The sequence below is a fragment of the Seriola aureovittata genome, chromosome 20 (genome assembly GCF_021018895.1).
Source record: "Seriola aureovittata isolate HTS-2021-v1 ecotype China chromosome 20, ASM2101889v1, whole genome shotgun sequence".
NCBI lineage: Eukaryota > Metazoa > Chordata > Actinopteri > Carangiformes > Carangidae > Seriola > Seriola aureovittata.
Window position 1 is genome coordinate 5743861 of NC_079383.1, and position 24544 is coordinate 5768404.

At 40.0% G+C, this 24544-nt stretch overlaps 1 protein-coding gene across 1 annotated transcript in view; it reads left to right on the forward strand.

Moving 5' to 3' along the window:
- The window catches only part of adarb2 (adenosine deaminase RNA specific B2 (inactive)), a 192816-nt gene that overhangs the window by 149937 nt on the left and 18335 nt on the right, over positions 1 to 24544 (forward strand). Inside the window, exons 4-6 of the mRNA XM_056364952.1 lie at positions 7110 to 7224; positions 18397 to 18565; positions 22320 to 22471. Of these exons, the coding sequence (XP_056220927.1) occupies positions 7110 to 7224; positions 18397 to 18565; positions 22320 to 22471 (436 nt within the window). The remainder of the gene's footprint in view (positions 1 to 7109; positions 7225 to 18396; positions 18566 to 22319; positions 22472 to 24544) is intronic.

Below are 24544 nucleotides of genomic sequence, written 5' to 3' on the forward strand. Positions count from 1 at the left end.
CAGAGAATTTGCACCAAACTCTTCAGTTCCCCTCAGCTCTACAGAGCTTCATAGCGTTTGTTAGCTACTTGTTATGGTTTGTAATGTTCTATTTTCAGCCAAGGTGGTCAACATTTTTCTGCAAAAATGCTCGCTGCTAAATGAGAAAGTACCAAAGTGAAAGAAAGAAATGTAAGAGCTCCAGGTGGTTGGTATTTTCCTCCAGACCCTCTACTTTTGGGATTTGTCTCTATAAGTTTATGAAGTAGAAGTCTAGGCATACGTGTTTGGCTTAGACTGAAACATTTTCTGTCTTTGCCTCAGTTTGTGCGGCCTGCAGTGAATTTGCATCTGTTCTACTCATTTCTTCTCATTAACCCTGTGTGCAGTCTCACCTACAAACTTTCGGCTCTTGGTTTAGTTACAACACATCTACATCCAAGTGCAGAAATTTCCCATTTTCATTAATCATTTCAAATATTTTGCATCCAGATAAAATCCAGATGAAATTTAACAACATTTGCATTTATTCACCTAACCGTTCGCAAATCTCAGTTTAATATAATAATGCACTTGAAGCTGCTTGATAAGTTACCAGAGGAAGAATAACTTTAAAAACAACAGTTTAGCTACAGTAGTTAACACTTAGCAACAGCAGCTAGATATCCATAAACTAACAACCTAAAACCTTCAGTGAGGCAGCTTTCAGCTATTATGCTCCGAGCCGATGGAACAGTCTCCCCGAGGACCTGAGAGCAGCCTGAAGTGTTGAAATTTTCAAACATAAACTCAAAACAAACCTCTTCAGTCTGGCTTTTAATTAAATATGGTTATTAGTCATTACTCACTTTATATTATTGACTTATTTTATTTTAGTTATGTTCTAATTGTATTTTATTCTACTTTATCTATTCCTTTATCATTGTATTTTAATCTGTTTTATCTGTTCTTTTATTATTAATTTTCTTATGTTTTTTTCCCAATGCAATTATAGCTTTTTAAATCTATTTTATTGTATCTTATTGTCAGCTTTCTTACTTGAATTGTCCTTTTCTTTTTAGCTTATCAGTCATCTGTGAAGCACTTTGAACTGCACTAACCTGTATGAAAAGTGCTAATAAAATTTGATTGATGATTTGATTGATTGAAAAACACATTAATGAATCACATTTATCACCTCATTCATGCTCATTTCTCACCCATACCAATTATTCAGTGTTTAAAACTGATCAGGGATCAGATAACAGGTACGACAGCTTAGTGTTGTGCCATTTGTATGTTCCGATGTGATTTAAAACACTAGATCTGCTTTTTCCTGACACAGCTACTTTCAGTATAACATTAGACCCTGTGAGTGACTATTTTCACTGACCATTTACTGACATAAAGATGTAGTAAAGATTATGTCTGTGTCTGAAAGCACATACATTTCCATCTTTTCAACATTTGGCACCGTCGGGTGTCAGTCAAACTCAAAGACCGTGTTTGACATCAATTCGCCATCCAATCTGCCAATGCATGAAGTGACTAAGTATAAGCGCGGTCAAGGGTCAGTGGATCAGTTTTAATGTTGTTGCTGATTGGGTTTTTGCTGCTATAAATCTCACCCATCGCAGCTGTAGCACTTACAAAATAACTAGCGCTGCTCGCTTTTACTTCCCTGAGGAGACCCAGAGGAATTGCTATGTAAATTGGTCAGAACTAATGTAGGAAAGACGCCAGGTGGAGTGAGTAACACGACAGCCACTACAGCAGTTTTCGTTCCGAGCACCTTCCACCTGAGATGTATTCCAAGAGGAGCTTACATCAGGTACCTGAAATAAATTTTGAGACCCAAGTTCCCCAGTGTACAGTAGCTGTAGTGGAGTAGCATTAACCTTGATGCTCATCCAAGAGGAAGCCAGCCAGACTCACGCAGGCCCTCCTCTCCCTGTGTGGCAGGTCGCACTGATGTTCTGTCTGACTGAGGAGCGAGATCCTTGGCCCCGTTTTTCTGCCACATTAGGTCCACACTGAAGGTGGCACTCAACTCCCCCACTGAGGAAAGATGGTGTGTGTGTGTGTGTGTGTGTGTGTGTGACTGTGTGTGCCTGAGCTGTATGTTAAGAAAGAATGAAGAGGAAACCAGTGAGAATTGTAGATACAGACAGATGTATGTGTGTAGATATTAGCTGATGCAAACAGAGACAAGGGTTTATTTGTTAGAAGAGAACCACAGCAGCCTATTTTCCTTTTGTGTCAGGTGATGTAGATTATGTTGTTTCCTCACTGCCTGACAGGATGAGGAAATGATAGGCTCTGACTCACTGTTGGCTTCTGAGTCCTGGCACATCACTGCCCTCCATCACAAACCGGCATGGGAGAGCAGGAGAGAAACCTGACAACAGAGGAGAAGGGAAGATGAGGAGGCAGGGTGGTAAAAGGGAGAGGAGGGAGAGGAGAAAAGGAGAAAGAATGAAAGGCAAGAACAGAGTCTGGAGAGTGGGACTTAAAAAGATGGGAAGAGAAGGGGGGGAAACATGAACTGAGAGAAAGGTGAAGGAGGAGAGAGAGGAAAAGGAGAGGAAGGGGAAGCAGGAGGGAGGGACAAAAAGCTGGGCTGTGTGCCAGGGTCTATTCCACCTTTGCTCTCCAGGCCTTTCTGAGCTGCCACCTCCTCTCACCTCGGTAATGTCATCAATGAAAAGGCCTTTAGGAGGGATGGAGGACTTGACTCTGGGTTCAGACTGTGACCGACACCAGCTGACGCTGCCAAGCCAAGCAGGATTCTGTTAGAATTAATTGGATGTCACTTTCAGGTAAAAGGAACAAGGCAGGTTTTTTTCACGTTCCTGTTACTCGTGCTCCTTTACAGCATCAGAAAATTCTGCTGCATTTCGGTTGATGAAACACACTCAGTCATCTCAAAACGAGGCTGCTTTTCTCTCCTTCTTCTACCAGGAGGTACAAAGATTTTACTTCAGAGGCAAAACATGTGTCAGTCATTATAAATAAAGACAGATAATCCATTGATTTTGACTTTAGGGTTTAACATTACCCCAACATACTGCATCAATAGTAACAAACTAACAGTTATTTTCATTATTGATTAATCTGTTGTTCATTATTCATTAATCTTTTGATTACTCTTTGCACTATTCATTTAATAGCTTATGAAAAAAAAAAGAAAATCAGAAAATTGCCCGTCATAGTTCCTGGGAAGTAACAACAGTCCACAGACCAAAGATAATCAGTTTAAAATATGAAACAGACAAAACAAAAAAAGTCTGAGAAGCTGAAATGAACAAATATAGTAAATGTTTTTCTTTTCAAATGACTGAAACAATTAATCGTTGATCAAAATCAGTCAGAGACCCATATCGTCACTGAAACAGGTTTTTCTTGCTGCTTTCGTTCATCGAAAAAAAAAATCCCTCCAGTGCATTTTCAAATGACGGGACACAAAATCCAGTTTTCTTCTGTGCATAACTGTCTTAAAAAGTTTATCTGAAGTTAATATGAAATTTGAGTCCCCTGAGACCAGTCATGTGGTTGTCTTCCACACTGACCTTTTTACTACAAAATTCCCTCCTTTCCCTCGCAGAAACATACAGTAAAGAGGGAATGCTGGGCTAAAAATACTGTAACTTTGGAGGATATCCTCTTGTCTGAAACTTATCTGAAACTTCATATTAGCTTTACACCAGCGGTTCCCAATCTTTTCCAACTCGTGGTCCACTTGAAAATCTCAAAAATGTTGGCGGCCCATATCCGACCCCACAACAATATATATATAATCATTCAGGACAATAATCATTATGATAATCATTCAGGACTGAACTGAAAGCAGGGGAAACTCAGTTTTTCATCACTTGTAAATTCACTTTTTGTCTTTCAACTCTCTTTCCTTGTAATTCTTTCTGTTGCTAACCAGCTATCCATTTTGATACTCTGAGGCTTCTGCAAACAGCAGTTCCACATTTTGTCCTGCTCCACTGAAAACGCATTATGAATGTCCACCGTGAACAGGAAGAATGACAACAAGCAATAAAAAACCTTAATCACTGTTCATGAGGGCACCTGACTTGTAAGACAGATTTGAAACACATTTGAAGAAACTACTATCTACATATCAGTGGATTTATTAAGGCATGACAAACAGTTATTACCTGATTTTGTAATATCCTGGTGTAGTAGTTTCACGCCTTAAGGGTTCTAGTTTTTAACTACTCATCTAGAAACCTTGAAAAGTCAGCCAGTGATAGTGTTTTTTAACCAACTCATGAAACTTATGGCAGCTTAATTAAGCCGTTACAGCTGATAAAGTCTGTTAGCAAGAGTTTTAATTTCAGACGATAAAATTTTAGGACTAGAAATGAGAACGCTGCTTTTCTCTGCCTTTATCTGAAATCAAGGACCTACTGACTAAGAATTTCATTGTAAATTGCATGTTGACAGAGTAAATCCTCCACCAGTGAATCACTTTCAAGTCGTGAAAGACATATATTTCACATTAGTTGTTTAAAATAGCTTTCACTGTAACATTTCATAAGATAACTCATTTTCATACAAGCACTCATTTCATCTGTGCTCACTTTTTGCAAAGGGCCAGTGTCTTTGTAACATGATTGGCATCATGAGTAATTATAGCTGACTGAATCTGGACTGATGATGTGGAGAATCTACCTGTCCACTTGTTGTTTTGGTTCATTCTGTCGCCGACACTTCAACGTGAGCTGGGCTGAGTTCAGGCCTCAACAAACACGCTGACAGACAGGGTGGGTTCTTCAAGCATGAAATAAACAACACGATATGAAAGTTCAGAGGCCAACTTGTCTCTTCTTTTTGTTCTTTTTGCCTGTTGTTATAGAACATTTTTCTTAAGTGACCTGATATGTGGCTGTTCTGAAGCTTGACGAGCACATAGGAAACTGTGCTTTAAGTTATTCACTGTGTTAACTGTTCGCAGCATCTCACCGCTTCTTCCCACTCTATCCTGCAAGAAAAACTTCAGGCTGACACCAGTGTCAGAGCAACAATATGTGCACATGCATCCATACACATGGGCTGACACACCACCCACCACACCACGAGCTGTGCGCACCTCCACCGACGGCTCCAACTGTGAGAGTATTTCACAGCCCTGACGAGGGCTATAATGTGCAATATGCTCACTAATTCAGTCGCTCTCTCCCTCCCAGTGTCTTTTTTCGCCCTTAATCTCTCTCCTTCTCTCTCACTCTATGCGTCTGTCACCATGGCATCTGTTGATGTCCTTTTAGCTACTGGGGGCTCAATCTGTCCAGAAGGCCCACTCCGCTGCCACTCTGGTGCCATCTCCCGGTGATCCATTTATGCTCTACAGTTGGCGTGAATGCAGCTCTGAGACTAAGCCCTTAATTACCACTAGAGTAAAGAGCATTAAAGGTTCGGAGGGGTGTGGATATGATCCACGAGGCTTTGCAGCATCTGTTGAACAGTGTGGAGCTAGTGGGAAGCTAGGCTGAAGAGTTTGTTGGGCTGAAGACTGACAATGGAAATAGGATAGATGAATGGAAGAGGAGTTCTGCTAATACTTACCATTTTATCTTCTTAATAAATCCTCACAATCTGCATTTCAAATTGTGAAAGACATGGTGGAATTGGTGGTAACTGTTCTGGGTTGCCTCATGGCACAAATAGATAGTTTACAGCACAAAAGAGGAACAGGAAACTGAGTCTCCATGTAGCAGATGGTGGAGAAAATGAAAAAAATGATGTAAAAAATAATGTCCAACATGTTCATCCACAAACCAGAGAGAAAACAATCACAGAGATTGAGCTGAGACAAGTGTCAAGAGTCAAGATTTGATTATAGTGAACGTCAAAAAAAATTTGTGAATGAGCCACAATTCATTTGACAGTTGTTGTGTTGATATTAAAGTCAGATAAGCTACAGTTTGCTCTATGGGTTTGGTAGTTACATCACATTCTCAGATAATGTCAGTGGAAGATAGTAGATAATCCATAAATGCAGGGTTAAATGTTGAACGCTAATGTAGTCTAATCCTAATCACAGTGTTGCCATTGTTATTTCTGTCTATTCTGTACTTAGAGTCCAAATCTATTGCCTGTTTGTCGATCCTGGTAGAGCGATCTTTCCTCTCTTTTCTTTCTTTGTTTTCTTCCTGAGGTTTCTTCCTTTTCTGTGTCAGTTCTTTTCTTGGTAAACAGTAATTTAACACCAGGATGAAAGGCAGAGTTTCTCTGCCCTGTCGGGTTGAAAGCATCAAGGCTGTTTCACCTCTGAGTAAAGGGAGCATGAGCATTGTTGTAATGACCCATGAGCACTGCTGGATAGATTGTAAACTTGAAATTTTGACCTATACACATGAAACTAACTTGAATTGAACAATTTAGAAGATAAAGTGAAAAGGGATGAAGAAAATACAATGATAAACAATGATTAAAAAAAGCAATGATAAACACTGTTAGATTAGTCAGATGAAGGGGCTTTCAACCAATTCTCATTCATTACAGAATTTTGTAGAAACAGTGATGGTTGGATTTATGAATGATATTAAGAGTAAAAGGTTTTATCATCCTCATGTTGTTAATGCCATGATGAGATGCCAAAGGCCATATTTCCTGATTGTTTTGTTTTAATCAGGCACAGCCTAGTTTATGCCCCTACGCTCAACTTAACCTTTAAGTGATGAGGATGTTAACCCTAAATCCACTGTGTGTGTCCCCTTCAGATACTTCAGCATGCACTATGTTGAGTGATAGTCAGATAATGGTAGTTTTGTGCTGGGTGAAATACCAGGGGTCTATTTTTCTTCTACTCAGTAAGTAAAAAGTGTTTCCCAAAGACAGCCAATAGATTAACACTTGGTTCCCACAGCAATCATGGAGCTATATTGATCTAGTAACATTTTTCTTCCTTTGCACAAGCTTGTATTACTCAACATACTGTATGCATCACTATAATGATGCATAGGGAAAGTTTGGGGGATTTCTGTGTGCACTCACAGCTAAACAGGTAAGTTGACCCTCGGGCCAGTCTCCCAAAAAATTCACTGTGTTGCCTGAACAGATTAGAGAAGTGGAATATTTCACAGCAAGATGAAACCTGTGAAGTCAGAAATTAAGGGAGCAATTGTGTTTTGCAGGACTTTGCCGATTCAATATTCCACTTGGTGAGGGAGAAGTACCGGTCGCTGGTGGGCGGCTGCAGTCCTGCGCACGCTCGACACAAATCCCTGGCAGGCATCGTAATGACCCGAGGTATGGCAAATTTCATTGACTTTTATATATCACTTTGAATTATTGAAGTGGTGCAATATAGAGTGAGTGAGGGAGGCAAAAAGAGAGAGAGAGGGGACAAGATATGGGAAGGAATTCTAGATTGAGAGAGAAACTATAAACTGAAGGTGGGGAGAGAGAGTTTCCACACCATGCTGTACCTTGGGCTTGTGTAGGAGAATGTACCTTCCTGATGAATTATTGACTATTCAGGGTCTCTGAGGAGAATGAGACATGGTAGTGAGTGTCACTCATCCTCACTGCATGCTGGACTCGCTGTACTCAGGCAGCTTTGACAGGAGTTCCAGATGCCACAGTGGGAATCTTAACAAGATCATCTTAAAACTTAATCTGAAAGCCGACTGAGGAGGAGGAAGCTTCACACTGTTGTTCTCCTGCAGCATGAAACAATGAGTTATTACTACACATTTATCTTTTGTGCTTTATTTATCTTTCATGTGTGGTGTTTGTTGCACGTTACATCAGGGCCTCCCACACAAACACAAGTGCACACAAAAAGCACAGAGACTGGCAACAGTGTGCACAAACACACACTCCACATCTCTCAGAACACAATATGTGCACTGATGCAAATGTTCCCACGGTACCACACATGCCCACATAGACCTCAGGATAAAATCTAAAGCGTTTTTACAATGTTATTTTTAAAAACTGGAGAATATTTGAACTCAACTTTTTACATAAAGGCAAGCTAAATCATTACCAAAACCAGGCTTTGTTGTTGTTGTGCTATTAGCATGTTAGCTGTGCTTGTTGTGTATTTCAAGTTCACTATTTTGCACCTTTCAGGCCATTAACATGATACTGTATGTGAAGTAAAGCATCATTATCATACCAAAATATGAAGCTGAAGACAACACAAAGCTGACAACTTATGAAATGAGAAATCTATCAGCTGATGTGTATGTTGTTTCACAGTCGTAGCAGAATATGAAATAAGCTTCAGACGATTGAAGTATTTGAATCAAAATTTAAAGAAATTATTAACAGGCACTTAAAGTTGTTTAACTTAATCAAACTACAGCGGCGAGTCTCTCCAATGTCTGCAGGCAGAGGGAACCAAGTACACAGGTTTGTAGTACTTAATAGTCTAAGCAGAGAGTGTACACAGATATGGTAAGCCTGCAGGGGGAAATATATCGGTCAGTCACTATGTAGGATATATGTAGAGTGCTGACGTGCATGTCTTGTTACTTTCTAAGGTGAAGTAGCTTAAGAAGAATGTTTGGTTTGTTTGGTGGGAGCAGCACGCTGCCAGTGATGCAACATTTTTGCTTGCTAAAGTGAAGTAACTGAAGAAGACTGGTTAGTTTGTTTGGACCATGGCATTCAGATGAAAATGCTTATCAAGCCAGTTAGACCGGCCAATATACTTTAGCCGAAGTAGATATGAGGCTGGGTGAAGCCATCAAGTATCTGCCCTTTGCTTGAATCAGGGTCGGATTCAGAGGCAGTTTAAATGTATGTTAGGACAGACAGGCAGACAGACAGACAGACAGACAGACAGACAGACAGACAGACAGACAGACAGACAGACAGACAGACAGATAGATAGATAGATGGATGGATGGATGGATGGATGGATGGATGGATGGATGGATGGATGGATAGATAGATAGATAGATAGATAGATAGATAGATAGATAGATAGATAGATAGATAGATGGATAGATGGATAGATGGATAGATAGATAGATAGATAGATAGATAGATAGATAGATAGATAGATAGATAGATAGATAGAGTTATTTTTCCCCTTGGGGAAATTCATGTCTGTGCCAGAGAATGGACTCACCTGTCAGAGGCATCATATAACATGAATACTGAATAGTCAATAAGAATTCTCAAACAACTTTTGGTATATTTCAATGTGTGTGTCGATAACCTACCAAAATAATGACCTAAGCCACAAGAAATAGAACCAAAATTAAAATTAACAGCTTCCACAGCAATATATTAGATAGAAACACATTCATTAATAGTATGTTACAAAACATAGGGCTTTTAATTTGTGGGATATAATACAAAAATGACAATACACACATAAATGCACACAGGTCTACGTGAGTGGAGTGCACACCACACACACACACACACACACAGACAGGAGTGTTATCTCCCTGTGTGGCTGCAGACTGTCGGGGTGCAGGGGTCAGTGAGGAGGGATTGGTATCGCTGCTGTCTTTGGAGTGCTGCAGCTCATCAGTTTAGACTTCAGTGAGACTGGCGCTCATCCTGACCTAATCCAATCCCTCTCCTCTCCTCTGCCTCCCAGTAATTGCTTCTGTTTGTTTATTAATAGCACATGTTATCTTCAAAGATCCAGACGTAGGGCTGCCAAGTATTCGCAGTGAGGCAGCGGCTGCAGCAGCAGCGGTGGTGGTGTGGTGGCCAGCGTCCGTGCAGTCAGACACCAAACTTGATAGGAACACTGGGGAGTCCTGTTCGGTTTCTCCCACCACCACCACCACCACTACCACCCCCTCTCTCTCTCTTTCTCTCTGTCTTTCTCTGTGTGTCTCATGCCCCTGCTTTTGCCTCAAGAATATTAATCAGGATCCGTCTTTGAACCGTAGACAGACAGCGAACCCCCCACCCTTGCTGGAGTCCCACTGAGACAGTTGAGCCCCAACCTGAGTGAGATTAGCCTCGCCACCAGGCTGAGAGTTGCGAAACGACCGCCAAAGTAAACCGCCAGCGCACATTGTCAAATATAGTGGAAAATCTCATTTGAATCGGTCCAAGATAGCATTGGGTGTCTGGAGATAGTAAACAGTGTTCAGATGTGCTCAGAGACATGAAAAATCAGGAACATCCACATGGAAAAATGCAAACGACCCCACCCCCCTTTCCTCCTCCGTTTTTAAAGTTGTTTGTTGGGTAGGACCAGAGAACTTTCTTCTGCGGCTTTTTTATTGAGACTCCGGGTGGGAAGAAATACCACAGGGACTCAAAGAAGGAGATGGAAGCGAAGGGAAGTTGATTACAAATGGCAGTTAAGCTATGGTTCTTAGTCTGGATATCCATTTTCAAATGGGGATTTTCCTCGACTCTTTATCTGTTCTTCCGGATGCCGAAATTTTAACGTTCAGTAATCACATCTGGCAACAAAACAGCTTGCTAAGAGGCAAAAAATTTAGCAGAGATGTGCCCAGGGTGTGTTTTGCAGCAGAGAGAGAGAGAGAGAGATTTGAGAGCTTCAGTAGCATTTCACAAAGACACCCTTATATGTTCAGAGCGGTTGCCTGTTAAAGCTAATAAAGATTCAACAGGGTGCATTCTCTGCTCTTGCCAAGATGTTTTTTTTTTGTTTGTTTTTTTTCTCACACGCTCTGGAAGTGCTGAGCATTTTCAGAGATTTTCTGTGATTCAAACGACACACGCTGGATGACATTCAGTGTAATCACCCAGCATCTTTTGATGAAAGAACACAAGAAAGCTACGATTTATGGAGCTCAACCTAAATGGCATATAAATGAGTTTACTAAAAGTTGACCTTGAGAGCTCATTTGGCTTTAGAAGAAAATGTTTTAATGTCTCCTTTATGGTGCTAAGAGATAATGTGTGCCTTATTAGGAAACATTTTCCCCCTGTTGTATAACCATAGAGAATAAAGGGATTCAGATAATAGTTCTGTAGTGTTTTGTCGATTGCAGTTGCCTTGTGTAATAATGGATCAATGTAAAGTTCACAGTCATGTCATTTATATGGATCTTTGTGTTTGATACTCCCCGTGGTTCCTTATTATGATTGCTAGTTATTTAGTCATAGCCATTAATTCTAACGTTTTGCCTAGAATTGGTCATTTTGATTTTGAAGCTTTATCCCTGATATCCTGTATATTTGCATCAGTTCAGTCCATGGGTCTCTGGAGTGGTGCACTGTAGGTGACTTGTTAACGATGAGTCACGACCAGCTCGAGCCTTTTGAGTTTTTAGGCTCTTACTGTGTTTGCACAGGTTTGCTCCAGGTGCTCCAGTTTCTTTCTGTGGTGGAGGAACTATATATTCAGACCCTTTCCTCAAGTACAAGAAACATTACAGCAGTATAAAAAGTTCAAGTCTTGCATTCATAATGTTACTCAAGTTAAAGCAAAAAAGTACCATCACCAAAATGTATTTACTTGTTGAAAGTAAAAGTGTTTACACACTACTTTTTTACGGTTTTTAATCAATTTGACAAATACACACAATACAAGCAAATACAGAAACTGAAAGTAGCCACTTAACACTTTGGAGGACACGAAAAAGTGATGAACATAGCTGTTCAATGCTTTGACTTTTTAATTTTAAAGCATTTAGCAACAAGTGCATCCCAGTTGGGTTCATCACTTTTTTGTGTCCCCTGGAAACACTTCCGTTGTCGTCTGTGCTACTTGCAGCACAGGTTGATGTTTTGTCTATTAGCATGTGTTTTCTTAGGTCGCAGTGTATTGAGTTCTCATGGCTGTCATACTTTTTTATTTAATATGATATGATATGATTATATGATATACTATTTGGATTATTGTTACCAGTGTTTTCACCTGTAAGTGAATGTTGTAGCTAACCAAGGTGAGGTTAATTTCAACTACTTATATGATGATTATAAGATTATATAGTAGAAAGTGCAATATCTCCCTCTGAAATGTAGTGGGGTGAAAGTATAAAGTGGAAAATAGAAAGACTCAAGTTAAGGAGCAATATCTAAAAGTGTAATGGAGTACTGTACTTGGGTAAATATTTGCACTTACTTTCATGTGTTCTGATATGAGCATTACTCTTGATCATTTGATCAAGGCAGTGGACTCAGACCTGGACTTTGGTCCTGGGTGCTGGCTGCCCTCTGTTACTAAACAGTCTGGATTTGTCAAATACAAATGGTGAATTTTCCAATGAGGATTAATAAAATATAACTTGACTCTTGACTTGATGGGGTTATTCATTTGTTACATTGCTTGTTAATCACCCTAAGATTGCATCTAAAGCAAACTCAGCTCCCTCGCCCATGAATGATAAGAAAAATGATAGATTAATATATTATTAATTAACAGTAAATTAATTATAACAATAATGCTAATGGAATGCATTTAATACATTCTGATATTCTGAATGATTGAGTAGTAGTCAGCCTTTGAAATCAGTTTGTGGCTCTAAGGGGAGCTTTTTAAAGTTTAAAAAAATGACAGACATGTAGGATCCAGTGTTTCTGGAGCTTGACCCATAGTGGAGGCTCCAAGTCAGGATGCCTCAGGCTCTGCTGCTTAAATCGTGACCATTATTTATTCATCAGTCTCTTGTGAGTCCTCCAGCACTATGGAAATGCAATACTTAAACACTGGAGTACCCCTTTAACATACCACTTGATTTTAAAGTTCCTGGGTCCTTCATGTGTCTCTGGTTTACATCCATGAACTCGCTGCACCATATTATACCATACTAAACGACTGTCTCACTGTCTGCTGCAGCGCTGTGTAATGTAGTGTGGTGCAGCCTGGTGGTGAGGCCGTTTTGCCAACATGCAGACAGAGAACCACCAAGCTGAGGACCAGTGTTGTGGGGTAGAAGTAAAGCATCATTAAGCACAAACATAGAAGTAGCACATATGCTGCAGCTGTTTGATGAATCTGCTGAATTAAAAACTTATTCAACTTTTGTATTATAAATTAAATTTAGATAAATAAATATTACAAATTATATTATGAATATTTCATAACCATCAGATTTTACTTGCATTAAAGCTCCTGTCTTTTCTAGACTTAGAACATAAATGCTATCTTTTCTTGTTTTTTCCTTCCTTTTGTTTTTTGATTTCCTGTTACTTTATTTCTCAGAGCAAAGAACAATGTTAGGTCATACTGTCCCACTAGACTCTATTTTTGTGACAAAGTGGCACATGGCACAAGATGCACTCACAGTGTGGGTGTGCCAGTCATTGTGTTGCTGCAGGGTTGGAAGCAGGGGGACATTAGAAGGAATACGTTTTAGTCATGGGTGTTGACATGAGTCATGATGAAAATAGTGACCTCACTTCTTTGAAAGCAGTATGTCTGTGCCACAGGACTCTAGTTATTTTGTGATGGCTGGAGCAGTTTGGACTGGATCTGCCACAAAAGCTTCTCCCAAGACGAGACCAGAAGCCCGATTGCTGAATATAATGCAAATTTTAGTTTTAATTTTTAATTTTAACATTTTATTGTAAAGTTACACAGCCCAACTTAGCCTCGAAAAAGAGGCTGGAGTGTAATTAGCTCACACGTGATCGGCAGTCAATGCCATCTGCACAAATTCCCTTTAATTCTTGACAGGGAAATTGCACTGTTTTGCTTGACTGATACCACACCCCTTACCTCACTTTTCTCTCCACTTCGGGGCATAAAATTACTGTGTTAAATAAATGCCTGTGTGCACCTGACAGAAAAAGTCTCTGCGCCATGTGCTGTCACAAAGTGTGTTTACCTCCTGAGTTGCCATAGTGAGGCGGTGTGTGCTTTGTCTTCCTGTTTAGGACCGCTGACAGTATTGTGCGCTGAGGAGTATAGTGCAGTTGCCAGAGCGAGTGGTTTGCAGGTCTCAGTCTGTGATGTACATGATTTTCGACAGTGCTGTTATCCTGAGGTGTGACATCTTTGAATCACTAGTGATCAACAGATGTATTTGTGTGTGAAGAGTGCCTCAGGCCTTTGACTCTACTCTACCTTGTTCCTTTTGACCCTTTCTTTTTGTATTTCTGTGATGCAGCTGATTATTCCTGGTTTAAAAACAGCACCCCTGCCTGTGGCTCTCTCTCTCTCCACCTACCTCTCTCTCTGTTTCTCTCTGTCTTTCATTCATCTCTCCTCCTCCTCCTCTCCTCTCGCCTGCAAACTGAAGGCAACCTCAGTGCCAATTTCATGGCAGGGTAGCGAGCAGCGCAGCAGAAATTATCCACTGCAAAATTGATCTAAACAATCGCAAAGTGGAACGGTAAGGAAAAGCAGGAGAATGAAATTGGGAGAGTCTGTTACCTTTTTGAACTTACCTTATCGCCGAGAAGGAATTGTGGCGTACTGCTTACAGGGAATACCAATCGTTGAACTCATGATATAGAGATTTTTATGTTACTGTAAATATTGAATGTTTTGTGTGCAGTAGTACAGTAGATTGAGCCTGTTTAATTTCCTAGACTCTCAGTTTTCAGTGATAGCTACAACAGAAATATCGGAAAGATGCTTTAAGAAGCTTATATTAAGTGTTGGCAGACATTATCTAGCTGTTGTGTTGACATTTAAAGGTCGTATTTTGTGTAAAGTGATTAAGAAATAAATCTATAAAGAAAAGAAATCCAACAATCGAGTAGAGAGATAAAGCTGACAGCAACAGCGACGCAGCAGAGACGCAGGCAGCGTGTTACCGGCAACGGCCAATCAGAAGAGCAGCTCTGAGCCTGTTGAGAGTGAGCCTGAACCTATTGTTGCTAGAGCTCCAGAGAGAAACCTGAGAGAGATGTAAAACTACATTGAGATGTTTTTGGTTGTTAAAACACAAATATATCTTCTCATGTCACAACACTTCAAATAAAACACAGGAATAGTGTAAAATATGGGACCTTTAATTGATCACTGCACATAGTTTGCACATTATGATGCTATGGCCGTGTAAACAGTATACACATCATTCTGTTAGTTACTTGTTCACACCCTGACAAAGATGTGATGGTAGTAAAACACAAGTGAATGAATGTATGTGTTGCTTTAGGGCTTGTTTTAACTTTTCATGTGGAAAAAGAAATTTGTCAAAAACTCCTGGCAGCCTCTTATACAGTTCATTTTTAATCAGACTGAAGGATACAGTATTACTGTGTGTTCAGACAGGACAAGAAGCAGATTTTAAAGGTGGCACGATTGATCACTGAGAGGTCACGCCAGTGGACCAGAGACGTGCTAACTCACATGAAGACTCCACTGCGTGAATTGAAATTGTGTCAACTTGAGTGAAAAATGTGGCCATATGCCGGGGCTTTATGAATCTGCTTCCAAACATGCAGAGAGGAGAGGAACAAGGAGAGAGGTTGTAGGGAAATGATAGAAAGAACCGGTTTCTGAAAAACACACTCACTACGTGTATGTGAAAGGTGTCATTTGTAGTGATGAAACCACAGCTGGTCATCATCAAGAATTTTTCATCTTTCAGCTCATTGTTTTGGTTTTCAGGCTTGACTGTTTTGGTTCATTCTCATCTCCTCGTTCTCGTAGATCTGTTTTCGGCAGCAGCAGGCAGCTGTTTTCAGAGATGAAGCTCTAAGAACCCACTGAGAGCAAAACAGAGCCAAAAGGAGAATCAATATTGGACTTACATTTATCACATGGCCAGAAACAAGACTTCAAATTAATGATAATGTTGCCTCATATTGGCTGGAAGTGTAAATAAGCACCTAATGAATTATGCTGTTACACATGATCTGCATACAGTACATTTATCCCATTTCATGTCATCAATTTGATTATTTGTTTTAAGAGAAAAATATTGGATCATTGAAATTTTAAGAGGAACATTAATTGTTTTCCTCTGTAGTTTCTGGAAAAAAAGTTGAACTCATTCCACTTTACCTTACTCTTTCCTCTCTTCCTCTATATGCTCTTTTTTCTCAACTACCCACACACACACCACACACACACACTCCTCCCTCCCTCAATCTTTTCCTCCCCTGCCCTCCCTCCATTGTCAGGACTCTACCGCCACAGTGCCATCTGGGCCGAGGCTGATAAAAGCTCATGTGCCGGGCCGGCGGTGCCTGTGGGTCTGCCAGGAGCCAGCGAAGCCTGACTTTCAGAGGCGATGGGAGAGATTTGTGGCAGCCAAGGAAGGAATGGCATGCCGTTAACGTGCTGATCCAGACAGCCCCACCCCTATCTATCTGTCAGTCAGCCGGGCTCTCACATGGCCCTGCACTAGCCTTAATCCTCCCCAAGAAAAGAGAAAACCAACACGGGACGGGATGACTTGTGATCTGTGACCTCTCTTATTGCATTTGTATCATGCCTCAGTGTCATCTGGACATTTGTCATTAGTCGGCCCCTAATTTAGCTGACACCACACCATCATATCACCTTTATATTCTTAAGCATGTGTTTCACAATATAATGCTTTTATTCAAGGGTGCTTGATGAGGGACTTACTCAGGTACTCCAGTACTTTTACTGCACTACATTTATTTGACAGCTGCAGACATCAGTTGCTTTAATTCATTAAGATTTGACTTTACAAAAACAAATGCTAAACTTATAAATTATAATACAAAACCTTTTTCAAAAAAGCAGTGTCTATGCAAGGCTCGTCATGTTTCAGATTTTCAGTTCCACCAAAGAGACATTTCTTCTCTCTCATGGTTTCCTTTTAGTATCTGTTCAAATTATCCAATATAATATGATATTCTATTTGTGATACAGTATAAAAAGAACAGATCAGAGAATAGTGAAAACAGATTTGTGCAGAGTTGTTTTTTTTTCATCTTTTCTAACTAAGCTAACTGTGTATAAAGTAGTTATACTGATTGCCTCCTTGAACGTTGAGGGTGAGTCTGTGTTTTCTCTTCCCTTATGATTGTACATTTAGTGTCATGGATGCTATCCCATATATCTGCATCCCAGTATAGCATCCATAGAAGACCTATCAGGTTTGCTCCTCTGATGATAAATTATCTGTATCTAAAATGTACTGAGGTTGGAGAAAGACGACTCAGGTGGCTACAGATGCTTGTGGCTGCTTATGTCGATGATTGGCTTATTGCAGCACTGTAAAGCCAACACAGAATCACAGAGAGGAGCATCTGTTGAGCTCAGGCTTCAGAGTACATATGGAGAAAAGTCTCCTTCTTCCCCTCTGGTTTTAGACTCGGCCCACTCCCGTGTGCTGCTGAATGAGAAGGCATGGTGGGTCAGGTGGAGTGGCCTCTTCCCTCCCTCACTCCTCCAGCTAATCCTGGTTGGTGAGGTGTGATAGGAGCTCCTGAAGAGACGCTCACTCATGCTATTCAGAGAACTGTGGTCATGGAAATAACTCCCGTTTACCCTGTTCTCCTGTTATGTTTCCTTTTCTGTTGTGATTTTTCACTGTGATAGATGAGATCAACCTCAGTCTGAGCTCTATTTTTCCATTTTTTTCAAAGAGTCTCCTGACAAAGTTATGTATCTTATCAATGGCTATCTTTGATTTTATTTGATTTTACTACAAAGATGCTTGGCATGAAAATATTTTATACAAAATAATGTTGGGGCATTTCTTTTTACACAAATATGCTAAATGCATATTTAATACTTTCTTTGGCCAAGTTGTCTAAACTGTTACTACTGTGGAGTTTGGAGACACCCTGAGCCTCTGTAGAAAAAGCCGTGTGGCATCTGTCGCTACATTTTCTAAAAATATTCAAGATACAGTTCAGTTCAATTCAATGAACTTAATTTATGACTAGGGGGCAATTTAAAGGGCATATAGAGTAGACATTAAAAAATACACAAATACACAACAAAGAACACACAACCAGTGCAAAACTACAGGCTACAGGGGAGACAGGACAGGGAAAGGACAAAAACACCATAAGGACAATGTTGCCGTTACAACAATGAGAAAAAAAACAATGACCTGAAAAAACATCAGTGCAAATAAAAAAAAAAAAACAATTAACAATGGTGCAAAACAAAACCTGTAATATTATACAATACTTCTGCCCAGTCAGAATATAATGCAACATATAATGCAACACAAAAACTGGATAGATGAAAGATGCTACCTCTGTGTGATTTATGTAGCTTGAAGTTGAACATATGATTTATTCATGTGGCTAGACGAGTCTTTATCAATTATGCATAAGTACATATATTACAGACAGAAACACTAGTTACTTTTATTGTCTGAGCACCCTGATGTGATTCACCTTTGGCCACCTTAGCGTTGGTTTCATGTTAAATTCAGCAAAGAAATCTCATATGCAATTTTCCTCCTGTGATGTCTGCATGCGCAGCTGGACTTGTTTCTTAATGATGACAAAAGGACATGAATTAGGTATTAAACACTGAGGGATATTATTAAGCTCCTGGATCAAGAAATCAATGTAGTCAATGGAACGTATAACAGGCACAGTAAGGCGAACGTTTGTCTGTGTGTGTTTGTTCAACAGGCCTGGACCTGCGGCACGCCCAGGTGGTGGCGTTATCCACGGGCACCAAGTGCATAAACGGGGAGTATCTGAGTGACCAGGGACAAGTGGTCAATGACTGTCACGCTGAAGTCACGGCCCGGAGAGCCCTGCTACGCTTCCTCTACTCACAACTTGAACTCTTCTTAAGGTAATAGATTTATCTTCAGAGTGTTTTACTTCTACTTTCTGCAGCTCTGACGTCTCTATGGTGTTTACATCCTCAATTCCCCGAAACAGCCAGATAACATCACTCAGTAGAAACACTCAATTGGTCTTCTGGATCATTACTGACCAGTTTTGCTTCTTTGCTGATCATATGCATTTATCTGATTTGGAAGAAAAGTACAGCATTTAAGCAAGAAGGACAACATGAATGGTGGATTCTTTAAATTTTGTTTGTTTATTTAAGTACCCATAATGCATTATTTTGGCCTCTTCAAAGTCACATCATTTTGTATCATTGAATTTGATCATTATCACTGATTTCTAAACATGTAAGCAGGATTTTGGTGGTTTTATTTATAACAGTTGCATCTCATTTTATAAGATGATCATAATTTTTTTTGTATAAAATCTTCATCCTAAGTAACCTGTATTTATATATTGGAGAAAAGGCTACAATTTCTCTTTACAGTGGAGTATAAGCAAGGGCCTAGGTTTGGTCTGAACATTGGTCGGGATACAACAACCTCCAAAACAGTTCCCCTTTTCCCCTTGATTTCACATTGAAAACTGGCTCCACCTTGACCTGCTACAACAGTAAAATGCTGCTAATCCAGTATTAACCATCTTATAATGTAAGGCTGGTAATAATAATAATAATAATAATAATAATAATCATTATTATTATTATTATTATTATTATTATTAATTTTCCAAACAAAGTTACAAAGTGCTTCACAAAAAATTAAAACAGATAAAAGAAAAGGTCAAAGACCCTGAGCATAGTAAAATAAAAACATATCATAGATCAACATTATGCAAAAGAATCTGAGTGAAAACAGGCAATGAAATATGTATAAACAATAATTACAGATACAGCAAAAAAGAAGAGATCTAAAGGAAGTTAATGAGGTAGAGCGTCTGATTTCAGCTGGGGGAGAGTTCCAGAGTGCCGGGGCTCTAATAGCCCAGTTACCCTCAGTCACAAACCTTGTCCTTGGGGTGACCAACAGATCGTGATCTTAGAAAGCTAGCAGGTTTTCAATGTGGCTACAAGCTAGATAGTTTGATCTGATGTCTCTTTTTTTGGTGGCATGATATCTTCAAAGTGAAGTTCAGGCAACACAGAGAGGGGAAGTCCCTCAGTTAGTACTTGAGTAAAATTTCCAAGGTGCCTGCAACAGTTTTAGCATGCATTACACTACATTATGCATTACACTATGCTTAGTAACCTTAATTATGGTGTTTGTTGTGACCTCCTGCCACAGTGCCAAAAATACTCTCTCCTCTATAATAAGCTTGGAAACAGCCATGCTTTGTCCACCAGAGACTTTTCAATAATCAACGAGCCATATGTGCACTGTCCTCTCCAGCTAACTAAGCATACTATCACACTCAACTGGTTCAGCTCAGGGTCTCAATAGCCTATTTGTTTTTAGTGCTTTTTTAAATGTACATACTTTTTGTGCCTTTGCAACCTGTACAATGTGCTCTGGTACACACACACTCTTCCCAAAGATTTTTTACAAGTGTCAAGAGACAGTCTTGATGAGTTTTGACTCCTAACTGCCTCCAGTGCACAAGCATATATTATGTTTTTGAGCTCCCCGGAGGAGCTTGATAGCAAGGCTGATTCATCAGATTAGTGGCTAGAAGTCTAGATCGTTGAATGTCATATTTGCATACACAGCACTGATTTTTTGTCTTAGCACAATGCTGGATGGCAGGTACAGAGACTTTGCAGCTGAGTAAAATGGCTAATGGGGGAAGATAACTCATAATGAAATGACCAAACAAAATGCCAGAACTGCCATATTTACACTCAGTGAAAGGACATCGGAGACAGAGGAGAGGTTATGTAAAGAGTGCAGTCGTGCTTTGCATTGTGATGCATAGTTTACATATATTATGTGTATGAACTTGTGTGTGTGTGTGTGTGTGTGTCTGTGTGAGCGCCTTATTCCTGCACACAGCACAAACAATAACCACATTTTGTGGATTTTAGATCATGTATTGCCATGTTGGCCATATTGCAAGAGTTCATCTCTGAATGGGAAAAAAACGTTTTCTAAACACCTGATTTATCTTTTATTTGATCACTCATCCATCAGACTGATTTTGTATTTTAAAAAGTCAGCATCTCTTTTTTAATGAATCATGTCTATCTAGTGTGTCCTGTTAGAGTATATATACAGACAGCAGTCAGGTGTGTTCAGACAGAAATCAAAGTGAATTCTTTGGTATGTGTTTTTGCATGAATTTAACTGCTGAACGGCTGAATTCTGTTTTTATTTACCACAAACCAGTGTATTCACTATAACAGCTGACAGATGTTAGCTGTAAGGTTAGCTAGCTAAAGTTTGCACCATTTCTGGCTGTGGTCGTGTGTTAGCCCTCAGAACATGAGAACCCCTTTTTTCTTCAGTTATTTTATTTTTGTCCGGTCTCAATCCTTTTTCTCTGGTCTCTGTATGTTTATGAAGTGACAGCAGGTTCATGAAGCCCTGGGATAAACACGAGGTGTTTGGCTCAAGGTGAAACATCATCATCTTGCACAGTTGCATCTTAACACACAACCACGGGCAAATTTTTGTCTTTCCTTTGTCTTGAGGTCAAAAGTCCACGTCATCTTAGTCAAAGAACAAAGAATAAACATATTAGTTTTAACATCTTTTTCAGTCATCAGAAGATTAGTCGACAAACAACAAAATCGTTTTAAATATAGGTTAGCCGACCTAGCCGGATAGGCCACTGACTTTTCAGGGAGGTTAAAAGAAAAAACCCATCTGCAAGCAATGTAGCAATGTCCCATAGCTATGAGATGTTAATACATAACGTAGTAAAAAGTAATGTAATCTTACTGAACATTGTAACGTTAGGTCAGTTTCTGTGTGGTGTGCCTTGATGTGTGTCTACAGGTTTGTGATTTTGTAGTCACATTGCTTCTCTCCTGATAATACTACACACTATCTTTTTCTCTCGGCAGCGTTATATTTACATTTTATACATTTCCGATCACTGTCTGTTGTCCGAGTTCTTACAGCTGTAGAGTTAAAGTGCAGACAGAAGCTACATCCGGGCTGGCACTGTTGGTGGTGCGTTCATGGTGCCCTGCTGCTGTGTAAAATCACCAGGAAGATGATTCAGGTCCCCCAGGGGGAGAAATGTGCAGAGAAGCCACTCAAAGAAGGACATACTGATTATTTCAAATATTAATTGTGGGTGATTGTGTCTCCTCTTTTTTTTTCCATCAATGAGCATATAGAGAGATTTCATCAAAGTGTTTGTTTTAGTTTTGTTTCAATATTTTGTGGAGATTTAGTCTCAGTTATTGTTTAATGACGTCTTGTGTTCATAATGGGAAATACAGTGTCTCATTTTCTTGCGTTATTTTTATGTCGGCCAATCATTTAGTTGACCCCAATGATGACACTTCCATGGCTCAAATGCAAAGCGTGTACAGAACCATAGGTTAACTCCCCTCCCATGTGTCCCCTGAGATGTTTGGACAGCCTGAATAATGTCCAGGAGTCTCCCTGACAGCAGGAGAAAGGGCTGTGGTCACAGAGAGGGCCGATGTCCATCTCTCCACGTCTCTGCCTCACTTCATCACTGGAAAAGAAAAGTGGAAATCTGTTTCCTATGCTGTGATGAATGGTGCTACCTTTTTTCATCAGTCTCCCTTATTCTTGTTATTTATTTTTTTATTTTTTTATCTTTTCTTTTTCTCACTACCAAAGTAAAAGCCCTGAGGACTGGGAGGAGTCGATATTCATGCGGCACAAGGAGTGTGGCTACAGGTTGAGAGACAACGTCCATTTCCACATGTACATCAGCACCTCACCGTGTGGTGACGGGAGACTCAACTCACCCTACGAAATCACCACTGACCGTAAGATACCTGGCCTCTCTCTTTTCCTTTGTTTTTTATAGGTTGTTAATACTGAAAAAGTAAAAATAAAGCTGCCTCAGAACACACATGATACATTTCTATTTAATTTAGTCACACTCATTTTCGTAACCCTAACATATTCCTAACCCTAACCCTAGAGGAGACCATTTCCTCTGGCAGATGCTCCCCCCCAACCACTGTCCAGCTGGCATCATTTTCATGTCATACTCCTTCTTTGGCCTCTTTCAGCCACGCCGTGCTGACTCAAGGGCATTTTATTGCTTGTGCACAGAAAATAAATTGTATATTTAGACGTTTTGCCCAGCATTTTTCTTCTGGTGGCCTCTGAGTTTCCATGAGTAGAATGTATATGTGGCCCTTTATGACTTAACTTAAAAAAGACTAAAATGCAACAATGTAATAAATTAGAATAAAAGTGACAACGCCACCCTTTGTTTTAAAGAGGTAAGGGTCCTCTCAATAAAAACCAAAGACGGATAAAAAGGATCGCTACAAAGTAAGAAGAGCAAGGTCATGAAACTGCGGGGGGTGTTCTGTTAGGTTTTCTTTTAATAAATAATTAAGAACCAGAGCAGCAATTAGTCCAGCCAAGCAATAGAACAACCAATCACAGTGTATCACAAACAACCACGATCAAAAATAAAACAAAATAAAACAATGTATACAACGCAGGGAGAGATGCAGGGGGAACAGGAGCAGCCACGCCTGGGCCGATCATCCAACGCGCCGCCTTCTTCCTCCACGGGCCCGCGAAGGAGGAGATTTGACTCTCCTCCACTGCAGTTGTTGATCACATGGCACTGACGGCTTCCTGCTGGGGTCGAACGATCTGGTCTGCACGGCTGTTTCCCTCTCCGTTCCCCGCGGCTGATCTCCTCCGTTGTGTCGGTGTCTGATGGCGTCTCGATACAAAAAACAACAACTCCTGGAAAACGCTGTCTACCTGCCTTTATGCCAATCCATTGTCTATGACGTTACTCTCCTCTGATTGGAGGAGAGCCAAGCTGTCCAATTATCCAGGTGGATTGTCTTTACGTTGATTTGACCCACTTTTAATGTCCAGTCCAGGGGGCGCAGTGGCAGAAATGTCAAAAGAAACACACATCAATAGGAACACAAAACACTATTAATAAAATATCAATGAAATAACTCATGCCATAAACAAATCATGCAACAAACAGATAACTCAAAATAATCAACCCATAAGGAAATCAAGAATCAAATCCAAAATGAAAAACAAACACATTTCTGCCCTCTGACATCTAGATTTCCCCATCTTTCATCACAGATTGAAGCTACTATTCAGCTCTATGAGTGTGTACCCAGTGCAGTACATGGTGAGATTTCATGAAACCAGGAGGGATGGAGAGAGAGAGAGAGGGAGAAAAGACGATGCTGTCAGATCAGAGAAGCCTTTGAACTTGACGTTTTTGGTCATTAAACCTTTTAAATGTTCTGCAGTGCGCTCTCGGAGATTAGAAAATTACTTAGTACCTTTTCCTGAAATATTTCTGAGCTGGAAGTCGGGGGCTTAATTTTTAGCTGCTGTCATCAGCTGAAGCAACAGCCATGGAGGAAAAGCTGGAAAGGAAGTGAGAAGAGAGGAGAGTTCATGAGTTTTAAATGGATCAAGGGCTTGTGCTCCTGCTAACGGTGTTAACAGCACGTGGGTCCTTGTGTCAGTTTGTTATATGATACTCCATAACACCTCGCCTAATACAGACAGTCCAAAGTGCAGCAATCCATGGGAATGGACTGAGCCGTACATCCAGCAATAATGCAGTGGAATGCTTGCTTCAATAACAATTAGGCAGTCCCAAAATAATACATTTAATTCTCTGTATAATATTGTATAATACTGGAATAATATTTATTGCCTTCACTTTAGTTTAGCTGATGCATTTTAACTTCATTTGATCATTAATGTACAAAATAAATCCGTTTTCTCGACTGCTGATTGACAGGATTAGATCTGAAACAGCTTTGTGATATTTAGAAATTACACATTTCATTATTGGCTAATTACACTGGATATCGAGCAGTGGTGTGGAA